Source organism: Marmota flaviventris, chromosome 8, assembly GCF_047511675.1.
Source record: "Marmota flaviventris isolate mMarFla1 chromosome 8, mMarFla1.hap1, whole genome shotgun sequence".
In the NCBI taxonomy this organism is placed as follows: domain Eukaryota; kingdom Metazoa; phylum Chordata; class Mammalia; order Rodentia; family Sciuridae; genus Marmota; species Marmota flaviventris.
In genome coordinates this window covers 7690039-7712865 of record NC_092505.1, presented here as the reverse complement: position 1 = coordinate 7712865, position 22827 = coordinate 7690039, and the positions used below count along the sequence as shown (strand labels likewise).

General features: G+C 44.6%; 1 protein-coding gene across 9 annotated transcripts in view; it reads left to right on the top strand.

Annotated features, from left to right (window-relative positions):
• Dop1b (DOP1 leucine zipper like protein B) overlaps positions 1–17824 on the top strand; it is a 105036-nt gene extending 87212 nt beyond the window's left edge. For 6 of the 9 annotated variants that reach the window (XM_071615059.1, XM_071615055.1, XM_071615056.1 and 3 more), the window contains 10 exons: positions 3596–3678; positions 4224–4333; positions 4440–4586; positions 6703–6764; positions 7452–7580; positions 13739–13875; positions 14278–14333; positions 14567–14725; positions 16416–16545; positions 17324–17824. In XM_071615059.1, the coding sequence (XP_071471160.1) occupies positions 3596–3678; positions 4224–4333; positions 4440–4586; positions 6703–6764; positions 7452–7580; positions 13739–13875; positions 14278–14333; positions 14567–14725; positions 16416–16545; positions 17324–17575 (1265 nt within the window). In that variant the 3' untranslated portion in view covers positions 17576–17824. Of the gene's footprint in view, positions 1–3595; positions 3679–4223; positions 4334–4439; positions 4587–6702; positions 6765–7451; positions 7581–13738; positions 13876–14277; positions 14334–14566; positions 14726–16415; positions 16546–17323 lie in introns of those variants that run through there. The other 3 variants (XM_027929373.2, XR_011708292.1, XR_011708293.1) reach the window with 3 other exon arrangements.
• The last annotated feature ends 5003 nt before the right edge of the window (positions 17825–22827 follow it).

The following is a 22827-nucleotide window of genomic DNA, read 5'->3' as shown; positions in this document are numbered from 1 at the left end:
GAACTTGCAATCCTCCTGCCTTAATCTCCCAAGCTTCTGGGATTACAGGCATGTGCCACCTCATCTGGTTAAGTTGGTCATTTTTTATATACAAGGGAAGACGCGTCCATGAGTCAGGGCTCTTTTCCGTTACAGATAACAGAAGTCTATTGCAGGGGCTGGGGATGTGGCTCAAGCGGTAGTGCGCTCGCCTGGCGTGCGTGCGGCCCGGGTTCGATCCTCAGCACCACATACAAACAAAGATGTTGTGTCAGCCAAAAACTAAAAAAATAAACATTAAAAAAATTCTCTCTCTCTCTCTCTCCCCCTCCCTCTCTCTCCTCCCTCTCTCTCTCACTCTCTTAAAAAAAAAAAAAAAGAAGTCTATTGCAGATGAACAAAAACAAAAATACCAAATGAAGAACTCTGGGCTCCTGCACATGAAAAGCCCAGGGCTAATAATATCTGCTTTAAGCAGTGGAGTGACCAGATGCTCAAATGACTCTGGTAGCTCTTCTGGGTGATGTACCTAACCCAGAGGAAGGGCAGGAGCCACCACGTGGTGTGGGCTCTCACCCAAAAGTTGGTTCTCTTCCCAAAAGGAGGAAGGGCAGGGTACTGGGCAGATTCTGATACCACACCATTACTTGTGCCATATTTGCTAGATAGCTGGCCCTGTGGTCTGCCTAAGAAGTAGTTGCACCTAATCCTGTAACGAAGATACTCTGAAGATACTCTGAGTACTGCCCTTGGCGAGCAATAACCAGCAGTTGTGCTTTCTGCACTGTGACTGGGGGTGGTAGGGGAGGAGTGCACCCTCCTCCCTGGCTGCCCTGTTGGGCGTTTCTGCCTAGGCGTGAGGAGGCTTCCACCCACCCCTGGGGCTCTGGCAACTTGGTTGCATCAAGTGTTGCTGGGCCTGGCTTTTGTGCAACAAGTAAATATAACCTTGAGACAGTGTTGTGTAATATGATTACCTGGCTTTAAAAAATGCTTAGAAATACCGGGTAGAGTGGCACACGCCTGTAATCCCAGCGGCTTGGGAGGCTGAGGCAAGAGAACTGTTGAGTTCAAAGCCAGCCTCAGCAACTTAGCGAGGCCCTAAACAATTCAGTGAGACCCTGTCTCTAAAAAAAAAAAAGTGTGTGTGTGGGGGGGGGGGGTGCTGGGGATGTGGCTCAGTGGTTAAGTGCACCCTGAGTTCAATCCTCAGTACCAAAAAAAGAAAGAAAATATCACCTAGGCTGTCCGAGTGATACAGAGTGTCCTGAGCCAGTGGAAGCCAGAAGTCCAGCCTAAAGGATTTCACAGTCATTTGGGAAAGAGATGCTGTTGGCTGGGAGGCAGGGCGAGCAGTGGTTTAAATTCAGGCCAGCAGGAGGATTGGGGATTGAGTGCAATCGAGGATGACTTAGGTTTGGGGCTTAAGTAGTTTATTGAGGTAGAGAAGACTGAAGGAGGAGATCATTGTGTTGGAAAGGGACGTTGAGCTTGGTCTTACATGGGTTAAAGCTAAGATATCTGAAAAAGAGAAGCATCCAGCAAAAGGTGAAGAGGCAGTCATGGGGTGGGAGGAAAGCTGAGAGAGCACAGAATCATGGGCTCCGGGAGAGTTTCCAGGAGCAGAAGTGGTTAAGGGAGGACAGGACCTGCTGGACTAGACAGTACGAAGCCGTGGGGATGTGGTTGGGATGATGAGGGGGAACACTCAATGGAGGAGGTGAAGCGGAGGTTGGGGTAGGAGTAGAGACAGTGGATGGAGAGAATCCTTGAAGTTTAACTAGTAGGGCAATAACCAGTTAGTACTAAGGACCAAAGATGCTTATTCTTGTGCTTTGCTTTTACGCTGGAGTGTTTCAGGGCCTGTGTAAATGGCAATGGAATGATGTGGTAGTTCCTCTTAATGCAAGAGAGGGAGAGGAGAATTGAGAGCAGAGTTCTTCACTGCTGTTGGGACAGAATTGAGATCATAAATGGGCTTATTGTTCTTTGATAAGAACCAGAAAGCTGTCTATTAAAACAGGAGATGAGACAGAGAACATAAATGTAAACACTGGGGTTAATAATTTCTTAGTGGTAAAATGAAGGGGTGACCTTTGATTGCCTTAGTTTTTTCAATGAAATATGGGGTGAAAGGGGCTGGGGTTGGCTCAGCAGTAAAGCACTCGCCTATCACGGGCAAGGTCCTGGGTTCAATCCCCAACACCACATAATATCTTTATTTAGATATTTTTTTAAAAAAATAAAAGAAATTTTAAAAAAGAAAAGAATATGGGGTGAGAGGTTATCAGTGGGAGTGGGTGTTGAGGGAGGATGTAAAAGAATTATATTGGAGAGAGAAAAGCCAGCACACCACCCAGGAACATGTGACAAGACTATCTGCTTGCATCAGGTCCCTTTTGAAATTCATGATCAGAATGGTATAATTTTCTCCAGAACATTTAGCTACACAAAACTGCATGGACAGATGTCTTGTCTGTTTTCCATTCTACAGCAAAATGCCCGAGACAGGTTCATTTACATAAAGAGGTTTATTTTGACCGGGGCGATGGCGCACGCCTGTAATCCCAGCAGCTCAGGAGGCTGAGACAGGAGGATTGCAAGTCAAAAGTTTGTTTTGGCTTGTGGTTCTGAAGGCTGGAATGTCCCAAAATCTTGGTGCTGCCATCTGCTTGGCTTCTAGTGAGGCCTTTGTGTTCTGTCACAACAGGAGAAAGGCCAAGGGCTAGCAGGCATGTGCAGAAGAATCAACGACAGTAGTGGCGGCCTCACTGTTTAGCAACCCACTCTCTGATAACTGATCCAGACCCACAAGGACTAACCCCATCCTGCAAAAAAGGCATTTTTCCCTCTTAACTTAATCATTTCTGAAAGGCCCCACAGGCCAAACCACATTCTAGTCATAGCTGTAGACGGTCGGGGTTAGCCAGCGCTGAGTTTTTTAGGTGATTTCTTCAGAGGAGAGAGAATCAAGAGAGGTACAGGTGTTTGCCAGGTAGGGAAGAGACAAGGGCCTAGTGCAGAGTAGAAGAGTGGAGGCCACACAGGGACTTAGGAAAACCCCCTATGGGTGTTCACAGCTGGAAATGGAGGTTTTGGAAATATGTGAGCTCAGGGATGTGACAAACACATTTAGTGACTGGGCTGGAGCACAGTCACAGATTTCTGGAAGAGGTCAAGGCACATAGGGACCAGAATGTTAGATGGATCACCCAAGGGGATATTGAAGTTTCAAAAATAATGACAAGAATAGAAATGAGGAGGGAAAGGGTGAGTTGGTGCTAATTTATTTTGTCCAAATATCTCCATTCTTAGTTGATGAAATTCAGTGTTAACCGAGAAGAATGTCTTTGTTAAACCCAGTCAATAAGAAAGACAGAAGCTGGGGCTGGGGATGTGGCTCAAGCGGTAGCACGCTCGCCTGGCATGCGTGCGGCCCGGGTTCGATCCTCAGCACCACATACAAAGACGTTGTGTCTGCCGAAAACAAAAAAATAAACATTAAAAATATTAAAAAAAGAAAGACAGAAGCTCATGACTCAGGTTCATGTGATGCTTTAGGGGCAGTAAATGGTGACCCAACCCTCATAGTTAAACACAAATGCCTTTCTGTCAGCAGATGCTGCTGCGGCTTCAGCAATGGTGTCCGCGTCTGCCCCCTCGGTTTACAGTGTGCAAGCCCTCTCTCTCCTGGCAGAGGTAAATACACACCTGAGTGTGGTCCCTTGTGGAAATGCTTGCCATCCTGAATTATCGCAAAGGCATGTGTTTATTCTCAGGTGCCAGCGAGTGTGGGCTCACCCTCCCAGGTGAGCTCCAAAGTCAGTGAGGACCTCGTTTGTCAGCTTCCTTTTGCTATGACAAAGTACCTGAGAAAATCAAGTCAAAATGAAGAAAGGTGTCTTTGGGCTCACAATTTCAGAAGCTTTAGGGCGTGTAGTGAGGCAGAATACCATGGTAGAGAGGGTGTGGTGGAGCAAAACTGCCCTCCTCTGGTGGCCAGGAAGTACAAAGAGGAGGGGCCATGACCCCAATATCCCTTTCAAGTACCTGTCCTCAGTAACCTACCTTCCTCCACTAAGGTCCCACCACCTCCCAACAGTGCCCCAGGCTGGTGATCCGCCTTCACCCACAGAGCCTTGAGAGGAGCTGCCTCATCCAGACCACAGCAGGCCTCCAGCTACAGCGTGGGCTTTTCTCCTGAGGATATTTGTTTCTGTTTTCTTACCGTCTGGGCCTTCTAGGTTCTGGCTTCTCTGCTGGACATGGTTTACCGCAGTGACGAGAAAGAGAAGGCCGTGCCCTTAATCTCCCGCTTGCTCTATTACGTCTTTCCCTACTTACGCAACCACAGGTGAGGCTGTCTCCTCCCTTTCATCCCCCCAAGATGCAGAATGTGTTTTGAGGAAGAATCTAGGGGTTTCTTGACCTTGACTTCCGCTCTTCCCATCCCCATTTAGCGCCTACAACGCTCCAAGCTTCCGGGCCAGCGCCCAGCTGCTCAGCTCCCTGAGCGGCTACGCCTACACGAAACGCGCCTGGAAGAAGGACGTGCTGGAGCTGTTTCTGGACCCTGCTTTCTTTCAGATGGATACTTCTTGTGTTCAGTAAGAAACGCTGCCCTGGACAGCGCACTCTGGACCTCGGGTTGTGGTTCAGTAATTCTCACTGTGGAGATGGAAGCAGACCCTTAGCATCGGCTCCGATCATAGGACACATGTCACAGGCTCGTAGTCAGCCAGGCCTTCACCAGAAAGGCACTCAGAATCTCTTAGGATACAAAGGTGCCTTTTTCATCAAAAGAATAGTTTTGCTAAATGAAGAGCGCGTAGGCTGGGGTGTGGCTCAGAGGCAGAGTGCCCACCTAGAATGCACGAACCCTGAGTTTGATCCCTAGCATAGGAAAAAAAGAGAGAGCGAGTTAGCGCATTATTCCTGAAGAGCATAATATAGGGTTGTAGGTGTTCTAGGGACACTTGGTCCAGTGTTGCTTTGAGTTTCTTGTTTGTTTGTGGGTTTGAGATAGGATTTTGATGTGCTGCCCAGGCTGATCTCAAACTCCTGACCCTCCTGCCTCAGCCTCCCAAGTAGCTGGGCCCACAGGCTTGTGCCACTGTGCCCAGATATGCTGCTTTATCATCATCGTGAAATATTTGGCCAGCATTGAGGTGGCAGAGCCCACTGTGATGCAGGTGGTATCTTGACCCCATTTCTCAGCTCATACACCCCAAGTTCATACTGAGATCTTGCAGTGGGCCAAGCCCTGCATTGCCATTAGAGATCACCTGAGACACAGATGCAAGATGTGGTTCCTGTGCCTTTTCCCTGGAAATCAAGGAACCCACTCAGTGGCTCCCCTGGCTTGCTGAATGGGCCTTTTTTAAAGACAAGGGCGGTGTGGGGAGAGACAGTGCAGATGGGGGCAGAATTTTTTGTTTGTTTGGCAGTGTTAGGAATTGAACCCAGGGATGTAGCTCTACCACTCAGCCACATCCCCAGCCCTTTTATTTTTTATTTTGAGGCAAGGTCTCACTAAGCTGCTTAGGATCTCGATAAATTGCTGAGGATGGCCTCAAACTTGTGATCCTCCTGCCTTGGCCTCTTAAGTTGCTGAGATAACAGGGTTACTTCACCATACCACACCCTTTTTCTTTTCTTTTTTAATTTGTGTGTGTGTGTGTGTGTGTATTTATTTTAGTTGTAGTTGGATACAATACCTTTATTTGTTTATTTTTATGTGATGCTGAAGATCTAACCCAGTGCCTCACACATGCTAGTCGAGCTCTCTACCACTGAGCCACAACCCCAGCCCCCACCCCCTTTTTTTTTTTTTTTTTTAATTTTGAGACACAGTTTTGTTAGACTGCCCAGGCTGTTCACAAATATGCAATCCTCCTGCCTTGGCCTCTCAAGTAGCTGGGTGTACAAGTGTGTCCACCACACATGCCTGGGACAGCCTTTTTGTGTGCCCTAAATGTTTGTTCTGCCACCAGAAGGCTGCTTGGAGCCTCTGTCCCTGTGGGTCCCCAGATCCATGGATGCTCAGGTATCTTATATAAAATGCACTAGATTTGCATAGAACCTACACACATTCTCCTTGTACTGTAAATCATCCCCAGGTGGCTTTTAACACCTAACAGAATGTCAATGCTATGTATATACTTGTTTTACTGTATTGTTTAGGGAATAATAACAAAGTCTGCACATGTCCAATACAAACACAATCTTTTTCCTGAGTATTTTCAATCCATGATTGGCTGAGTCTGCAGATAGGATGTATGGAAAGGGCTGGCCATAAGCTTTTTGCTCTACTGGGTAGCCCAGATTAGCTGTTTGGAAGTAAGCGCCAAGGATGGTATTTGTCTTCACCACCCACCACCTTCCCTCCACAAAACTCGGAGCCTCACCTGGTGTAGGTATGTTGAAGGGCAACCTTGGGAAACCAGAGCACCCTGGCAGTGTGAGTGGGCTTCGTGGCCAGCTGGAGTGAGCATCCTTCTTCCTGATGCTAGGGTCATAAAGAAAGGTTTTTAAATAAAGACAAGAAAGGTTTTATCCTTTCCTCATACAACAGCTTATGTATTTGTGTAACAGCCTCTTTTCTGGGGACAGTTTTATTTTTTTTAACAGATCTTATTTTAAAAGTAGGCTATTTTCTTGATGCTTTTAATTTTATTATCAAACATTGCAAATTTAACTAATATTGCTTTTTTTAATATCCAGTTGGAAGTCCATTATTGACCATCTTCTGACTCATGAGAAAACCATGTTTAAGGACCTAATGAGTAAGTTCTGTGTTCCTTGCCACACTTTAAGGACCAAGGCCAGCCTAACTGGCTCTTACCATGCATTTCAGAACCCCTCCCAAACCTTTTCTGTGATGAGATGTGCCAACTGTCAGGACTACGTGACTGTGTCCTCCCTGTTCCCTCTGTTTACTAGGAGGCCTGGACAACCCTTTTTTTTTTTTTTCTTCAGTGCTCAGGATTGAACTCGGGGGTGCTCAGTCACAGAGCTATACCCCCTCAGCCCTTTTTATTTTTATTTTGAGACAGGGTCTCACTAAGTTGCTGAGACTGACCTTGAACTGGGATTCCAGGTGTGTGCCACTGTGCCCGGCCTGTGTCCGGCCTGATGACGCCTTTTTTACAACTTTATTGTGGAGAAATACTGCTGAAAGCAGCCAGGTTCACACCAGGTTCACACCTTTGTGTCAAAAGTAATTTGTTTTCCATAACAGGAGTACTTTTCTATACCTCAGATCCTTTTCTACTGCCCTGTCATTATATATCATTAATGAAATGAGTATTTTTAATAATACATGAAAATAATTATCACACACTCTCACTTAATCATGGTCATGATTTTTCAACGGGGAAAATGGGAATTACACTGGACTCAATTTCACTTAACCTCTGTCTGTGGTTTTCTTACCAAGTTTAATCAATCTGTCTGCTATATATTTGTTCCAGACATGCAGAGCAGTTCTTTAAAACTGTTCTCAAGTTTTGAGCAGAAAGCCATGCTGTTAAAGCGCCAGGCTTTTGCTGTCTTCAGTGGAGAACTTGATCAGTACCACCTTTACCTTCCATTGATACAAGGTAAGATGGCTGTGTTAGTCTGTCTTTTGTTACTAGAACAGATTATATGAGACTAAGTAATTTATAATGAACAGAAATGTACTGGCTCACAGCTCTGGAAGCTGGGAAATTAATGGGCTCATCAATTTCTCTGATGATGGTCTTCTTCCTGCTTCATCTCATGACGGAAGGCAGAAGGACAGGAGAGCAAGAGGGAGGTCAAACTCCTTATTTTATAATGGCACCGATTATCCCACCTGTGAGGGTGGAGCCCTCGTGGCCTAATCACCTCTTAATAGCATTACATTGGCAATTGAATGTCAGTGTGTTGGATAGGACAGACCTTCAGACCACGCAACCGGGCAGCTGTTCCCCACCCCATTCCCACGCAGAAAGACCCATTAGTGACTGAGTTGGCAGCTTCTTTTAAAGGGTTTTGCAGTACATTTTGGCACAGTGGTCAAATGTCACAAGGAGTACTCTACAGGGGGTCTTGCTGAACTTCAGAAACATCGCTTGACCGGGAATGTAGCTCGGGGGTTAAGTTTTGGCTTAGCTTGCACAAGACCCTGGGTTCAATCCCCAGCATCGCCGATAAAACAGAACAAAACAGAAATATGACCATAAATCTGAACTTTATTTTAAAAAACAATCACAATATTATATTCTTTATAATGTTATTAATTTTAATTAGGTAGACTTTTAGAAGTCTGACCGTTTACTGTCTTCACACCAGTCTCCTGCTAGCGTCTTCCCACAGCCACTGTACTTCATGTTGATAGAACTCCCTCAATCAGCACTTTGAACAGGGGCTGGTAAAGGCCCTTTTTTCCTTCATATAAATTTTTTGTCTGCATAAAAAAAAATTAACTGTCACAGATTTTGAGGGCTCTTTTCTGTCTGTAAAACATGAAAGGGGTGTGTTAGTCACCTTTCCATTGCGGTGACAGATACCTGAGGAAAGCAGTTCCAGGGAGGAGAGGTCTACTTTCACTCACGGTTCCAGCCCATGCTTGGCTGCCCCCATTGCTTTGGCCCCGAGGTGAGGCAGAGCATCATGGCAGAGGTGTGTGGTAGAGGAAAGCTGCTCACCCCATAATAGCCAGGAAGCAGAGAGAGAGAGACAAGGTAGGCCCTTCCAGTGACTTCCACCGCCTACAGCTTCCTTCACTCCCAGTTGTCTCTTCAGCTCTCGGGGAATTAATCCCCTGATGGGGTCCAAGCCTCATGATTCAGTCACTTCCCAAAATCCCCGCTTCTGAACCTTGCTGCATTGGGTGACTTTCCAGATCCAAACCAAAACAGGTGGCAAAGTGGATATTCTGTTTTTAATTCACCCTCCTCCAAGATATGAAAAAATTCTCAAACAGGAATTTATTTTTCTTAAGAATCATGGCCTAAATAGAATCAAATAAAATTAGTACAAGGATTTTGTTGTTGTTTCATGTTATAAAGGCTAACATAATGAACAATTCTACAAATAAAATCATAGAATGAATCTTTTTTTCTTTTGATCAGGTTCATGAAGGTGTAATTTACATGTAGTACATGTCACCCCTTGGTTATACAGTTCTGTGGATTTTGATAAGCCCATGCATATAGACATCACCACAGTCAAGGTATAGAACGTTCCACCTCATTGTTCCCTCATGCCTCTTCTTTTTTTTTTTTTTTTGCAGTACTGGGGATTGAACCAGGGCTTCATGAAAGAGTCTCCACCACTAAGCTACACCCCCCAACCGATTTTACTTTATTTTGGGTCTCCATAAGTTGCTTTGGCTGCCCTTGAACTTGCAGTCCTCCTGCCTCAGCCTCCCAGTTAGTTGGGATCCTAGGCATGTGCCACAGCACCCAGCTTTTGTGCCCTTGAGAGTGAGCCCCTCCTCATAGCCCCTGGGGCCACCAGTCTGCTTCCTGATGTCATTCACATGTGATCACATGGCATATAGCCTTGGAGTCTGGCTTCTTTCTCTTTGCATAATATATCTGAGAGTAATTCACATCATTGCATTTATTAGTGGCTAATGTTTTTTTCTAGGAGATTTTATTCTGTATTTTATTTACTCCCTCACCAATGGAAGGGCATTTGGATTGTTTTTAGGTAGAAACACGATGTGTCTTTTGCTCTGATCTTTTATAAACATGTGTCAGCTCAATGTGTGTGCTCTTCAACATCTGTCGTCTCATTTGTGCTTTTCCTGAAGTCATCGGGATTGACTCCTTTGTTTTTCGAACTAAGAACCAGGGGAGCTTAACCACTTGAGCCACATCCCCAGTCCTTCTTATTTTTTATTTTGAGCCAGAGTCTTGGCAAGTTGCTTAGGGCCTTTCCTAAGATGCTGAGGCTTGCCTCGAACTTGGGATCCTCCTGTCTCTGTCTCCCAAGTTGCTGAGATTATAGGCGACCACCACTATGCTCAGCAATATGATTCTTAATGTCAGTATTAATCATCAGTCTACTTCAAGCTTCTAACTGTTGGAAGGTCTTAATTGTTTTAATATAAAACATTAACAACTTTTATGACTATTAATTATAATAATTTATATTTGCAATAATAAAGTATCTTTATACTTCAGATGATGTAACTTCAACATGTAATGCACATTAAGATCTTCACCTCATAATATCTTGAACACTTAAGATACATGAAAGCAGATATTTGAATATTGACAGATGCAAATGGCATGCCTTACATGAATTACCAAGAGGTTGATCTGATCAGAGGGAGACCAGGAATGCCAGTGAGGTCGAGGGCAGCCCTCCATTGATTTTGGCTGGAAGCAGATCAGAGCTGAACTTGGTTGCATGCCTACAGAATATGCAGGGGTGAAAACCATGGGCGTCAGGTTTCCCACAGTTGACATGCAGCTTCTGGATGTGCTTTACAAACCTGGCCAGGGGACAGTAGTCTCAATGGGAGCGCTGAGTCTCCTTTATCGATAGAGGAGCGAGTAGGAAATGAAGAATGTGTTGGGCATGTACCTTGTTTTCCTTTTGGTCTGAGAGCAAACACCAGCTCCTTCCCTCTCCCACATCTTGGGTAAGACATGGGTGAGGCCCAGAGAGCTAGAGATGCTACCAGCTGCATAGAGGCTAGAATGAAAAAAAGAGTAGCCAGCAAGCAGCCTTTCTCAAGCTGTGGTGTGCAGAATGTGTCCATCCAAACAATTCTGAAAAATCATTCCACTGAGGGTCAGAATTGGGGGCTGTGAACTAGCATGTACATTTTATATCGCTATTACAATGATGATCCCTAATAATACTAAAAATATGATGTTAACATAGTAGTAACGTTAAAATATGATTATAATATAACGATATTTATTTACTGCTTCTGAGGTTTGAACATGGGGCCTCACACACATTAGGCAGGTGCTCTACCACTGAGCCCCAGCCCCAAATCCACAAATGTACTGATTTATTTTTTCATATGTAATAAAGTCAGCATATTGCTGACTTAAATAGAAGGTGGTTTGGGAGCTCTTGGGGGAAAGAAAAGAATTTGTAAACAAGTACATTTCTTTCTCTCTTTTTTGTTGCCAATGCTAGGAATGGAACCCAGGGCCTTTCACTACTAGGCAAGCACTCTCCCAATAAACTACACCCACTCAAGTGCTACATTTCTAAAAAAAGTACTGGCTTAAAATAATATACTTTTACCCTATTCTCGCTTTTGATTAGCTGTTTACAAAGCTCTTTCCTACTTATTGTCCTTGTGCCCCGCTGTGCCTGGGTAGGCCCAGCAGTGTGAGGGGCTGGAGTGCATTCACAGCAGTCTCTGACCGAGTCTTGGGACACTTGGCTGGCCTCAAGATGCTCCATGGAACAGTGACCACGTCTGCCTCTAAGGAGGGATAGCACTTCCCGGTGGATAGCTTAGCCCAACCAAAAAGGGCAGGGACGGCAGACTTCTCGTTAGGTTCTTTCACCCTGATTTATAGCACCATCAGATAGCAGTGAAAGAGATCGATGTGCATGGAGTGGTGAGCTGAGCACCCATCTTGGCTCAGAGTGACATAAATCTTACACTGATGGGGAGACATAAATTCCACTGTACAAAGCCACTGGATGCACAGCATGAGGACTGTAGTTAATAATAGCACGTTACATCCTGGCAGTTACCAGGAGCACACCCATGAGGTAAAGGTATTAGGTAGCCTTGCAACAAAAAAAGAAAAGTGATGCTCCAAGATGGCGCTGCTGTCGGTTTGCTGGACTGTGTTGATCACCCTGTGTCTCACTGGGAGCCTGGGGACATCACGTATACCTCACATATACAGATTTTTAAATTTTACATTGATCATAAGAGAAACTATAATAAGCCCAAAACAGTTTTTAAAAGGGGTCAAGGTGCTTTTTTTTCCAGGAGCTGGGGATGTAGCCCAGTGGCAAAGTGCTTTCCTAGCATGTGTCAGGCACTGGGTTCGATCCTTAGCACCACATAAAAATAAACAAAATAAGGGCATACTGTCCATCTACAGCTACCAAAAACCAAACAAACAAACTTTTTTTTTTTTTTTTAATAAATAAGGTGCTGTTTCCACAGTGAGGTGAGGGCTGGCATAGCACCTCCAGAGGGTGCATCTGGAGGAAGGGCTCTTTGCCCCGGCAGCATGAGCATGGCTCATTGTCATGCACTGTTGTAGCTGTTCCCTTTCTCATCTCCCTCGCCCCGTGCCTTCCAGGTTCCATATTTTGTTCAAGGCTTTCTGCTGCAGTTGGAGTAAGAACAGGGTGTAGTATACTTCCTTCCTCTTGTCTGGAACCAGAAGTGAGAACTTCTTTTTAAAAATAACCAGCTTCCCAGCTACAGTGGTACTCCCAGCTGTCCAGGAGGCTGAGGCAGGAAGATCCCAAGATTGAGGCCGGCCTGGGCCACTTTAACAAGCCCCTGTCTCAAAATGTTTAAAGTGGGGAGTGCTGAGGGGTGCAGCTCATGAGTGTGCTCCTGGTTAACTGCTAGATATAACGTGCTATTATTAACTACAGTCCTCATGCTGTGCATCCATTTGGCCAGCATGTGTGAGGCCCTGGGATTGATACCCAGTTCTGCCAAATAAATAAATAAAACCAGCTTTTCAAGTATCTGAGCTGTGCATTTCTTTCATTTGGTCAGACTACTTTTAAAGACAAAGAATATGTAATATTAAATTAGCTCAAATAAAGAGAAGTCTTGGGCTGGGGATGTGGCTCAAGCGGTAGTGTGCTTGCCTGGCATGCTTGCAGCCTGGGTTCGATCCTCAGCACCACATACAAACAAAGATGTTGTGTCCGCCGAAAACTAAAAAAAAAAAAAGATATTAAAATTCTCTCTCTCTCTCTCTTTAAAAAAAAAAAAAAGAAGAAGTCTGTTGCTGATGTTCTGCAGCAGATCTTAGCTAGCATGACCATCACTGAGCTTTTCGCTCTAGCAGTGTTATACTCCTAAGAAACCCTTAAAAATCTCATTCTACAAACAGTTATTTCAGTGGGGAAGAATGTTAAAGGTTGGAGAATTTAGCTTGGGGTGTTTTTCTCCGTTAAGGAATTAGTTTGTGCATGGTCACCAAATCCAAACTTTATTGGATAAATCTATTTTATTCGCTTGCTTCACTTACCATCCACCACCCCCAAGTTGTGCTGTCTGCCAGGCAATCCGTAAGGTCATCTACGTCACTCAGCCAAGGCTGCCTTTGGTTCCCATGTCTCCTAATTCTCATCCTTAGAAGAAGATGTAGCTGGGCATTGTGGCACATGCTGAGGCAGGAGGATCACAGGTTCGAGGACAACCTCAGCAACTTAGCAAGGCCCTAAGCGACATAGTGAGACCCTGTCTCAAAATGAAAAATAAGAAGGGCTGGGGATGTGGCTCAAGAGATTAAGCTCCCTGGGTTCAATTCCTGGTACCAAAAAAAAAAGAGGAGGAGGAGGAGACATAAGTGTCGAAGGTTGTCAGTGGACTTCTCTGAGCTGTGGCTGGGGGTTGACAGCCATCTGGCTCCCCTCCTTCAGGGCCTGCTCACTTCCCAGAATGGGCTGCAGGCAGCGGGTTGCACAGAACCCTCCCCCCCCCCCCCCCCCCCCCCCCGCACTGTCATGAAAATGTCAAAGCAGTTAGCAGTTTTGTTTTTCTTCTTTGGCTAATGAGAAACCCCAAGCTGCATCTTTTCGTGACATCTTTAAAATCTTCTTTCCGTAGAGCGCCTGACAGACAATCTCAGAGTCGGACAGACATCCACAGTTGCTGCTCAGATGTTTCTTTTTTTCAGAGTTTTGCTGCTAAGGATATCTCCTCAACACCTCACCTCACTGTGGCCAATAATGGTCTCTGAACTGGTGAGTCTGCCTGTCTGTCCTACTGTCTGTCCTGAGAGCAGGCTGGAGCTTTCTGAGATGCTTTTCATTGTTGTGCAGTATGACACTCCATGTGTAATCTTATTTTATCTGAAACTTGTTAATCAGGTTGGTAGTACTAGTCGGCTCCTTGTTAAATAGAGAATATTTTATCCTGGTTTAGTCTCTCCTGTCAGTTAAGCCAATTGATTTGTACCATTTCATATTATTTGCTAGATTCCCTCTCTGTGGCGCTGGGTCTGGAACCCAGGGCCTCACCACACGCTCGGCCAGCATTCTACCACTGAGTTGTGTCCCCAGCCCTGCTAGTTCTTCTAGACATATTAATTTTAGTAGATTTAATCTCCTTCCGATATTAACTTGAATACACATTTTCTCTTTAAGATTCAGACATTCATCCAGCTTGAAGACGATCTGAGAGAGGAAGACGAGTCACTGAGGTAAGTGGAATCAGGGATGTGTGTGTGTGTGTGTGTGTCAGGGCTAAGGGACGTTCCTGTGTGATGGAGGGTTGTCTAATGCCAAGTACTGTCTTCTCAGAGGACTTGTGAAGGGACCAGCTAGTGTGAAAATCTCTTAAGAAAACTTCACCTTATTATAAACTCTTCATAAGCAAATGAACTCTCATAGATGTGAAGGGATTTGTAACAAAAATGTCTCTGCTAATTTATAGAAACAGCAAAATAAACAGAACAAAAGTTTCAGTGGCTGATGGAAACGGGCCCTCAGTGGCGGAGATGGCCCCGAGTGAGCTCCTCTTATACTTATCTGCGTGCAAGTTCTTGGACACGGCGCTGTCTTTCCCACCCGACAAGATGCCGCTGTTTCAGATGTAAGTCAGACCAGCCGCCCTTCCCAACGGGGCCTTCCTCTCCTTCAGCTTCGCTTGCTCTCGCCCTTGCAGTAGCGAGAAGCCCCGGTATGAGCTTCCAGTGGCCCAGAGCCGGCTGGGAACCCATGCCACGCCACGCACAGCCCCGACGTTCCACGAGTTTGGATGCAGTGGTGTTCATGAGTGTGTCTCTGCGCAGTGTGTGCCCGCACGTGTTGTGAGTTTGGGCGGTTTTTGCTTGAACACACATTTATTTTTTTGCTATTGGATGTTTCTGGAACAGGGGTCACCCCCTGGTGGTCCTCGCTGCCTTCACATAGATTTTACTGTCCATCTGTAGTTAAATCTGAATGGCCTTTATTCAGAATGTGCCGTGTCCAGGTCACTTTGCCCACTGGCGCACATTTCCCTCAGGCTCGACACAGCTGATTGGGGATTAATTTCATGCCTGGCCCCAGAGGCCACTGCTCTCTGTCCTGCCCCACCAAAGGAGTAGTCCTGCAGAAATGCTTGTGGTTAAAACATTTGTGGGTTCTCTTAAGTGCGTATTACTAAGTGAAAGAGCCAAACCGAAAGGCCACACACTGTATCATTCCAAATTGTATGATATTCTGGAAAAGACAGGGCTACACAGACAGTATGAAGAGCAGTGGTGCTGAGTGCGGTGGCACACACCTGTAGTCCCAGCGGCTGGGGAGGTTGAGGCAGGAAGATCGTGAGTTCAAAGCCAGCCTCAGCAGTTTAGCAAAGCCCTAAGCAACTCAGTTGAGGCCCTGTCTCTAAATAAAATATAAAAATGGTCTGGGGATGTGGTTCAGTGGTTGGGCACCCCTGGGTTCAATCTCTGGTCCAAAAAAAAAAAAAAAATGCAGGGGCTACTAGGGATTGACTGAAGGAGGGGAGTGGCTCAGGTCTTTAGAGCATTACTATAGACTACTGTGATGGTGGGTATATGTCATTACACGTTTGTCAAAACCTATAAAGTGTACACCACCAAAAGTGAATGAGCTTTAATGTAAACTATGGATGCTGTGTGATAATGGTGTATCAATGTGGATTCACAAATTTCACAAATTGTAACAAATTTCCACAGTGGCTTGGGATGTCAGTCGTAGGGGAGGCTCAGTATGAGGGGAGATAAGGGATATATGGAAATCTGTAATTTCTTGATTTAACTGTGAACCTAAATCACCAAAAAAGATCTATTTAAAAAAAAGAAAAAGAAAAAAAAAAAACCTGGGTTCAGATACACACAGATAGTTCTCAGTGGTGTTATTTATCATAGCCAAAAAGTGGAGACTAACTCTTGCCCAGATGGTACGTGAATGAAAAACACGTGGTTTCAACATATAGTGAAATCTCACCCAACAGCATAAAGAAATGAGGAACTGAGACATGCTACACGTGAATGAACCTTATTCTAAATGAGAGGAGCCCGTCTAAGGAACACATAAAGTGATTCCATTCCTGTGGAATCTCCAGAATAAGGAAAGCCCTGGGGCAGCAGGAAGAGCAGTGGGCGGCCTGGACCAAGGGGTGAGGAGATCCAGGTGTAATTCTTTCAAACATCATAAGAGCCATTGAGTGGTATATATTAAATGGGTGAGGCAAACATTATATCTTAATAAAATTAAAAAATTTTTACATGGGCTCTGATCCAGCATGTCTGACCTTTGGTTTTTCTCTCCAGTTATAGATGGGCATTTGTTCCAGAGGTGGACACAGAGAGCCCTGCCTTCCTACCAGATCTAGAGGAGAATCACCAAGAATGCAAACCCCACACTGTTAGGATTCTAGAGCTTCTGAGATTGAAATATGGGGTAAATATTTTCTTTTTTAAATTACATTTATGCCAGGCACAGTGATGCACACCTGTAATCCTGGTGGCTCAGGAGACTTGAGGAAAGAGCATCACAAGTTCAAAGCCAGCCTCAGCAACTCAGTGAAGCCCTAAGCAACTTAGAGAGACCCTGTCTCAATAAAAAGTAAAAAGGGCTAGAGATTTGGCTCAGTGGTAAAGTGTCTCTAACAAAATTCCTCGTACAAAAAATAATAATTTTTTTTTTTGTTAAATGGGAAAAGGGCTAAGTAGTGAGAAAGTAACTTCTATGTGACTTGATTTTAATGACTTGTAAATTTTTCAAAATACAAGTTTTAAAACTTGAAAGAACTATAAATTCCACCTTGTTTTCTTACCTGTCATCCAGTGGCTAAGATATATCTCCCTTGGTGGCACAGTCCCATGGAAGTCACCTTCCCCAGGTTGCTCTAGCATCCAGGAGGAGGGAGAGCCCACTGGGAGGAATGGAAGGCCTCAGCTTCGGTGGGAGTTCAAAGGCAGCCTCTGCAGTGAGATCCTAAATAAAATACAAAATAGAGCTGAGGATGTGGCTCAGGGGTCGAGTGCCCCTGAGTTCAATACCCTATAACCAAACAAATAAATAAATAAATAGAAGACCTGCAATTTGAGTCCCTGCCCCTGTCACTGAGCTGGGCATGAGTTTTCTTGAACTCATCTCTTAGGTGTGGCTGCATCAGGTGCTTTGTGGGCATCTCCCCTAGTAAAGCCACATCGTTTTTGTGGTCTTGGTTTTGCAGGAAATCAGCGGCTCGGATGAGCTCACCATGAGGAGCGAGTTTCCTCTTCTGCGCCAGCACTCCATTCCCAGCGTTCGGCAGTTGGTGCCGTTCTTCAGGACTCTCAACTGTGCTTTTAAAACCCAGAGTCAGCTGCCTGCAGATGCCCCCACAGCTCCACTCGCAGAGCTTCCCGTCACCGAGAGCCCAAAGGTCTTGAGACAACTGGAGGAATGTGTGGAATATGATTTTTTGGAACACCCGGAATGTTAACTTCATAAGAAAGAATTTGTTCAGTTCATTTATTGATGCTTTAATGAAAACCCGGAAACCGTCTATACAAAAAAGGAGCCAGGATAGTACTTTTAAGCAACTCTTGTTTCAATTCCAGAAGTTAATTTCAGATAACTCTCTGTTCGGCAACAAAACACACCTCCCTAAATGCCTTGTAATATATTTGGATCTCATTCTGTGTTTCTTCCTGGATTTATGTAATGGAAATAAAATTAATATATCATCTAATGGCAGTGCACAATTTATAATAGGAAGTAAAGTATAAAGAGAATGAAGAAGTCATTTTGTTGAAGCAGATGAATGGGTCTTTCTCAGTATATTCCTCTGAAAGTTTAAACTTATTTAAAGAATGTTATCTTTAATGTTTCACACAAATGTCCTTTAAACATTTATTTGATACTGAATTTTAGAACTAAAATATATTGCTTTCTGAAAATAATAATTGCCCTGTTACCAGTTCAGCAGAGGTAAGCACTTGAATATATCTCAATAGTAGCCAGGTGTGGCAGTGCACTCCTGTTATCCCAGAGACTTTGGAGGCTGAGGCAGGAGGATCACAAGTTTGAGGCCAGCCTTAGCTACTTAGACACTGTCTCAAAAAGAAAAGGACTGGGGATGTGAATCAGTGGTAAAGCATCCCTGGGTTCAATCCCCAGTACCAAAATTGTGTGTGTGTGTGTGTGTGTGTGTGTGTGTGTGTGTAATATATACCAACATATTTGGCCCTTGCCCACAAAAATCACTGCATAAGAATTATGTAGTTTTAAAATTCTGACAACTGTAACCTTAGTTACGTATCTGTGTACCTTCCAAGTGCGCGCTATGTAATACAAGTCAGTCTGCGCTCGCTCTTGGCCTTTTCTCTTTACTGTCTCCCCCGGGATTTCTGTACCACTTGGCAGACACTGCTGTACATTCAGATAACCCTGGCTTGGCAGCCTCTGATCCCACGCTCTGCCGAGCCTCTGTCTTCTGCCAGCTCCCCTGCTTCAGATCCTGGCTTGGAGCTCCTTCTCCATGGTGAGCACAGTGTGTCCTCCAGCCCTCCTCACGTCCACATTGCAGAGCGAGCTTAGTCCTCTCTCCTGTGAATGCTCACACACCCACCCACTCCTACTGCACATGAGGGTATTCTGGGAATTTGATTAGTAGTATTAGTTTCTTTTAACATCTGACTACTGATTTGGTGCAGTGCAAAAGCAGTTATGTCATTAGCTCAAACAGCATTTTGGCCTCACCAAACCTCCCTGCCTAAGAGCTAAAAATTACCCCTGGATGTGAAGGCAATCACGCAAATACTGGTTGAAAATTACATGGAGGGTATGTCATTTTTGTGTGCAAGGAGATATTCTTAAAAACATTTAATGTTTGGTCACTAAAATTATTGAAGTGTGAAATAGTAAGTTCTGTGTCACAATTGCTTACACATTGAGTTATCTGTAACTCAGGCTGTGCGAAGCTGACCCTACCTTGATTAATAGCTAACGTCAAGGTAGATGCGTATGTACATTTATCAACGAAATCAATAGCTGATTTATATCACCAGCAGCTATTAGGCCATGAAAGTTGGTTCTTGAGTCTTCATGTAGACTTACAAGTTTAACTTTTTGGCTTTTCTCTCTCCAGTTTTTAGACCAGGACGCAAGAAAAGACCACTGATTCCAATTAAAATCAAATTAAAGCAAGCTTAGTATTTCGACCGGCCGGGCTGCCTTGCCCATCAAAATCGTGGGAGCCAAGGACAGCGGCGAGGCTTCTTTGCGGCCCAGTTTTATAGCCCAAAAAGTTACACAAAGGGGGGTTACAGATAACAACACTCTGAGGAGCATAACACAAGTTTACATTTTTGTTGGCCCCGGCATCAGAATTTATGGAGATCTTAGAGACTCAGAGAGGGTCGTTATCTGGCCAGGGAAGGCCAGAATTTATGAGGCATCACTAAGGTTTAGGAAAGGGTTGTTATCTGGTCAGGGAAAACCGGACATGGGTGAATTCAGGGCACGGGCAGGCATTCCAAGTAGGTTCAGAATTTGCAGTAATTTATAGTAAAGCCGAAGTTATCTTTTTTTTTTTTTAATTTTTTAATATTTATTTTTTAGTTATCGGCGGACACAACATCTTTGTTTGTATGTGGTGCTGAGGATCGAACCCGGGCCGCACGCATGCCAGGCGAGCGCGCTACCGCTTGAGCCACATTCCCAGCCCCGAAGTTATCTTTTCATGGTTTTGTGGCAAGATGCCCAATTTTAAGAAAAGATCAGGTTGGGTCTATCACAGTATTTAAAATACTTTATTGTTTTCTACTGATTCCACATATGATTTAATCTTTATTAACTAGAAATCCTAAAAGATGGGGATTCAACACTTGCATATTTATGTTTAGCTGGGAGTACTCAAAGTCTTTCTTTTTTTGTGTGCCAGGGCTTGAACCCAGGGTGCTTAACCACAGAGACACATCCCCAGCCCTTTTTATTTTGTATTTTGAGACAGGGTCTTGCTAAGTTGCTTAGAGCCTTGCTAAATTAGTGAGGTTGTCTATGATCCTCCTGTCTCAGCCTCCCCAGTCTCTGAGATTACAGGCCATGTACCACCACTCCTGACAAGAAAGAATTCCTAAAGTGATAACGCCCAAATCTCTTTTTCCTCAAAGCTGTTTGCTGTAGCTGAGAGTGCTAGCGCTCTTGTCCACATGGCTGAGCTTGACTCTCAGCTTCCCTTCCTACTTGCCTGGGCAGATGCTTTGTGCCTCAGTTTTCTCATCCATAAAATGGGACGTCAGTTCTGATCCAAAAGATGCTACCACCCCAAGAGGTAGCAGCTAGGCTACTCCATGCCATCTCTGTGGCCTTTATAAACAATTGTCAAAGTGTGAGGGAAAACAAAATGAGCATTTCTGATACTTTCTTCTTTCCACTCAACAGGAGAGCTACCTGCTCTAAGTTCCATGCTTATGTAGCCCAAGGAGAAAAGGATCACCATACTGAGGGCAGGCAGTGTGTTGGAGGAGAGGTGCTTGCCAGGGCTTGTGGGAGCACATGCTGTGTTCTACTTTTAGATGTATGGAGCTCTGGGGGCGTTGGTGGGAGTATAGCTCAGCTCCTTTGTGGGCATGAAGGATCCCTGCTGCAGGGGCCAGGCAGGGCACAGTGCCTCACGTGCAGGGCTTCATTTCTCACCACCCTGGGAGGTGAGGGCTGTTACCCATTCTGCAAACCAGCAGAACAGAACTGAGGGGATTGGGGTGATGGCTTAGCGGGAGGGAGAGCACTTGCCTAACAGTGTGAGGCACTGGGTTCGGTTCTCAGCACCACATGTAAATAAATAAAATAAAGGTCCATTGAAAACAAAGAAATTGGGCTCAAGCCGGTAGCGCGCTCGCCTGGCATGCGCGCGGCCCGGGTTCGATCCTCAGCACCACATACAAACAAAGATGTTGTGTCCGCCGAAAACTAAAAAATAAACATTAAAAAAAAAAAAACAAAGAAATATTTAAAAAAAAAAAGAACTGAATTTCAGAGATTCAGGGCCAGGAATCGAAACCTAGGGCCCTTTCACTGGAGAGTTCTTCCTATCAGCCCAGTACCGGGGAAAGTGAAACTGGAATTAGGCAGCTGCTGCCGGCCATCACCAAGGAAGAGACTGTTTCAACACCGCCTTGCTCTGTTACGACCAGATGCCCAAGCTTACAAGATGAGAAAGAAAATTGCTCTGCATTCACTAACTCTGTGGAATCAAAAATAGAGTAGTCCCGTAAACATTGTTGGTAGAAATATAAATTGATTGATGGAGGAAATGGCAGTTTCTATCAAAAGTACAAATGGACATATTTTTGACCTTACAAGTTCACTTCCAAGAATTTATGATATTCGTGCATATGTGCAAATTATTTATGTACACATTATGCATTATAGTATTAATAGTAATAGCAAAAATTTGGAGACAACCTAAGTGTCCTCCAGGGAGAGATTGGCTAAATAAATTACAATACATTGATATAAGGGAATATTACTGAAGCGCAAAATACTGACGCAGAGGATCTCCAAGACATATTGATCAATGTAAAAATCAAGTTGCAACCCGGGTACGGTGGTGCTCTCCTTAGTTCAAGGCAAGAGGCTGGCATCCTTGAGGCCAGCCTCAGCAATTTAATGAGGCCCTCAGCAACTTAATGAGGCCCTGTCTCAAAAAGTGTTGGGGATGTAGGGCAGTATGGTAAAGTGCCCCTGGGTTAAATCTCCAGTAGCCCCCTGCCAAAACAAATCAAGTTACAAACAGGTGTGGGAGTGTGTGCCTGCAATTCCAGCTACTCAGGAGACTTGAGGCAGGAGGATTGCAGGTTTGAGATCAGCATGGGCAATTTAGGGAGAACCTGTCTCAAAAAATAAAAAGGACTGGGGGTGTAAGTCAGTAATAGAGCATCCCTGGGCTCAATCCCCAGTGTCAAATATAAAATAAGAATAAAGATGGAAAGCTTCATAGACTATTTTGAAAGCACCTAGATTTCACATCATGTCTTGATTTGAATAAATAAGTCTATTTGACCCTTGTATGGGATTTTTAAATTCCTGCCCCAAAGAAGACAGGTTTTCTTTGACATACACACCCAGCCTAACTTGGCTTCTTTTGATTCTTTTGTAGTGCTTATTGGCTTCACATCAACATTGGCACCAGATCAATATTAGATTTGCCATTTTATCAAGAGGCTCCCAAGTTTCGATTCTGAGGCAAAGCTGCTTAACTTCCCGTAAGAACACTGGCCTGCTAAACGATCGACTGACCCTACCCCAGCTTATGGCACAACTCCTAAGTAGCTTACTTTTTTGTTTTTTTTTAATTTTTTTTTTAGTTTTCGTGGACACAACATCTTTATTTTATTTGTATGTGGTGCTGAGGATCGAACCCAGCGGCCTGTGCATGCCAGGCGAGCGTGCTACCGCTTGAGCCACACCCCCAGCCCAGCAGCTTACTTTTTTAATAATTTTTTTTTTTTTTTTAGTTGGAGGTGGACACAATATCTTTATTTCATTTTTATGTGTGGCTGAGGATCAAACCCCGTGCCTCGCGTGCTGATCGAGCACTCTACCTCTGAGCCACAACCCCAGCCTCTTATGGCTTATTTTATATGAAATTCTTGCCTGGCTGAGGCCTTCCAGGAAACTGAGGCAGTGCAAAGACCCCCTTTCAAAGCCATGATTCATGGGGCTGGGGTATAGCTCAGCTGGTAGAGTGCT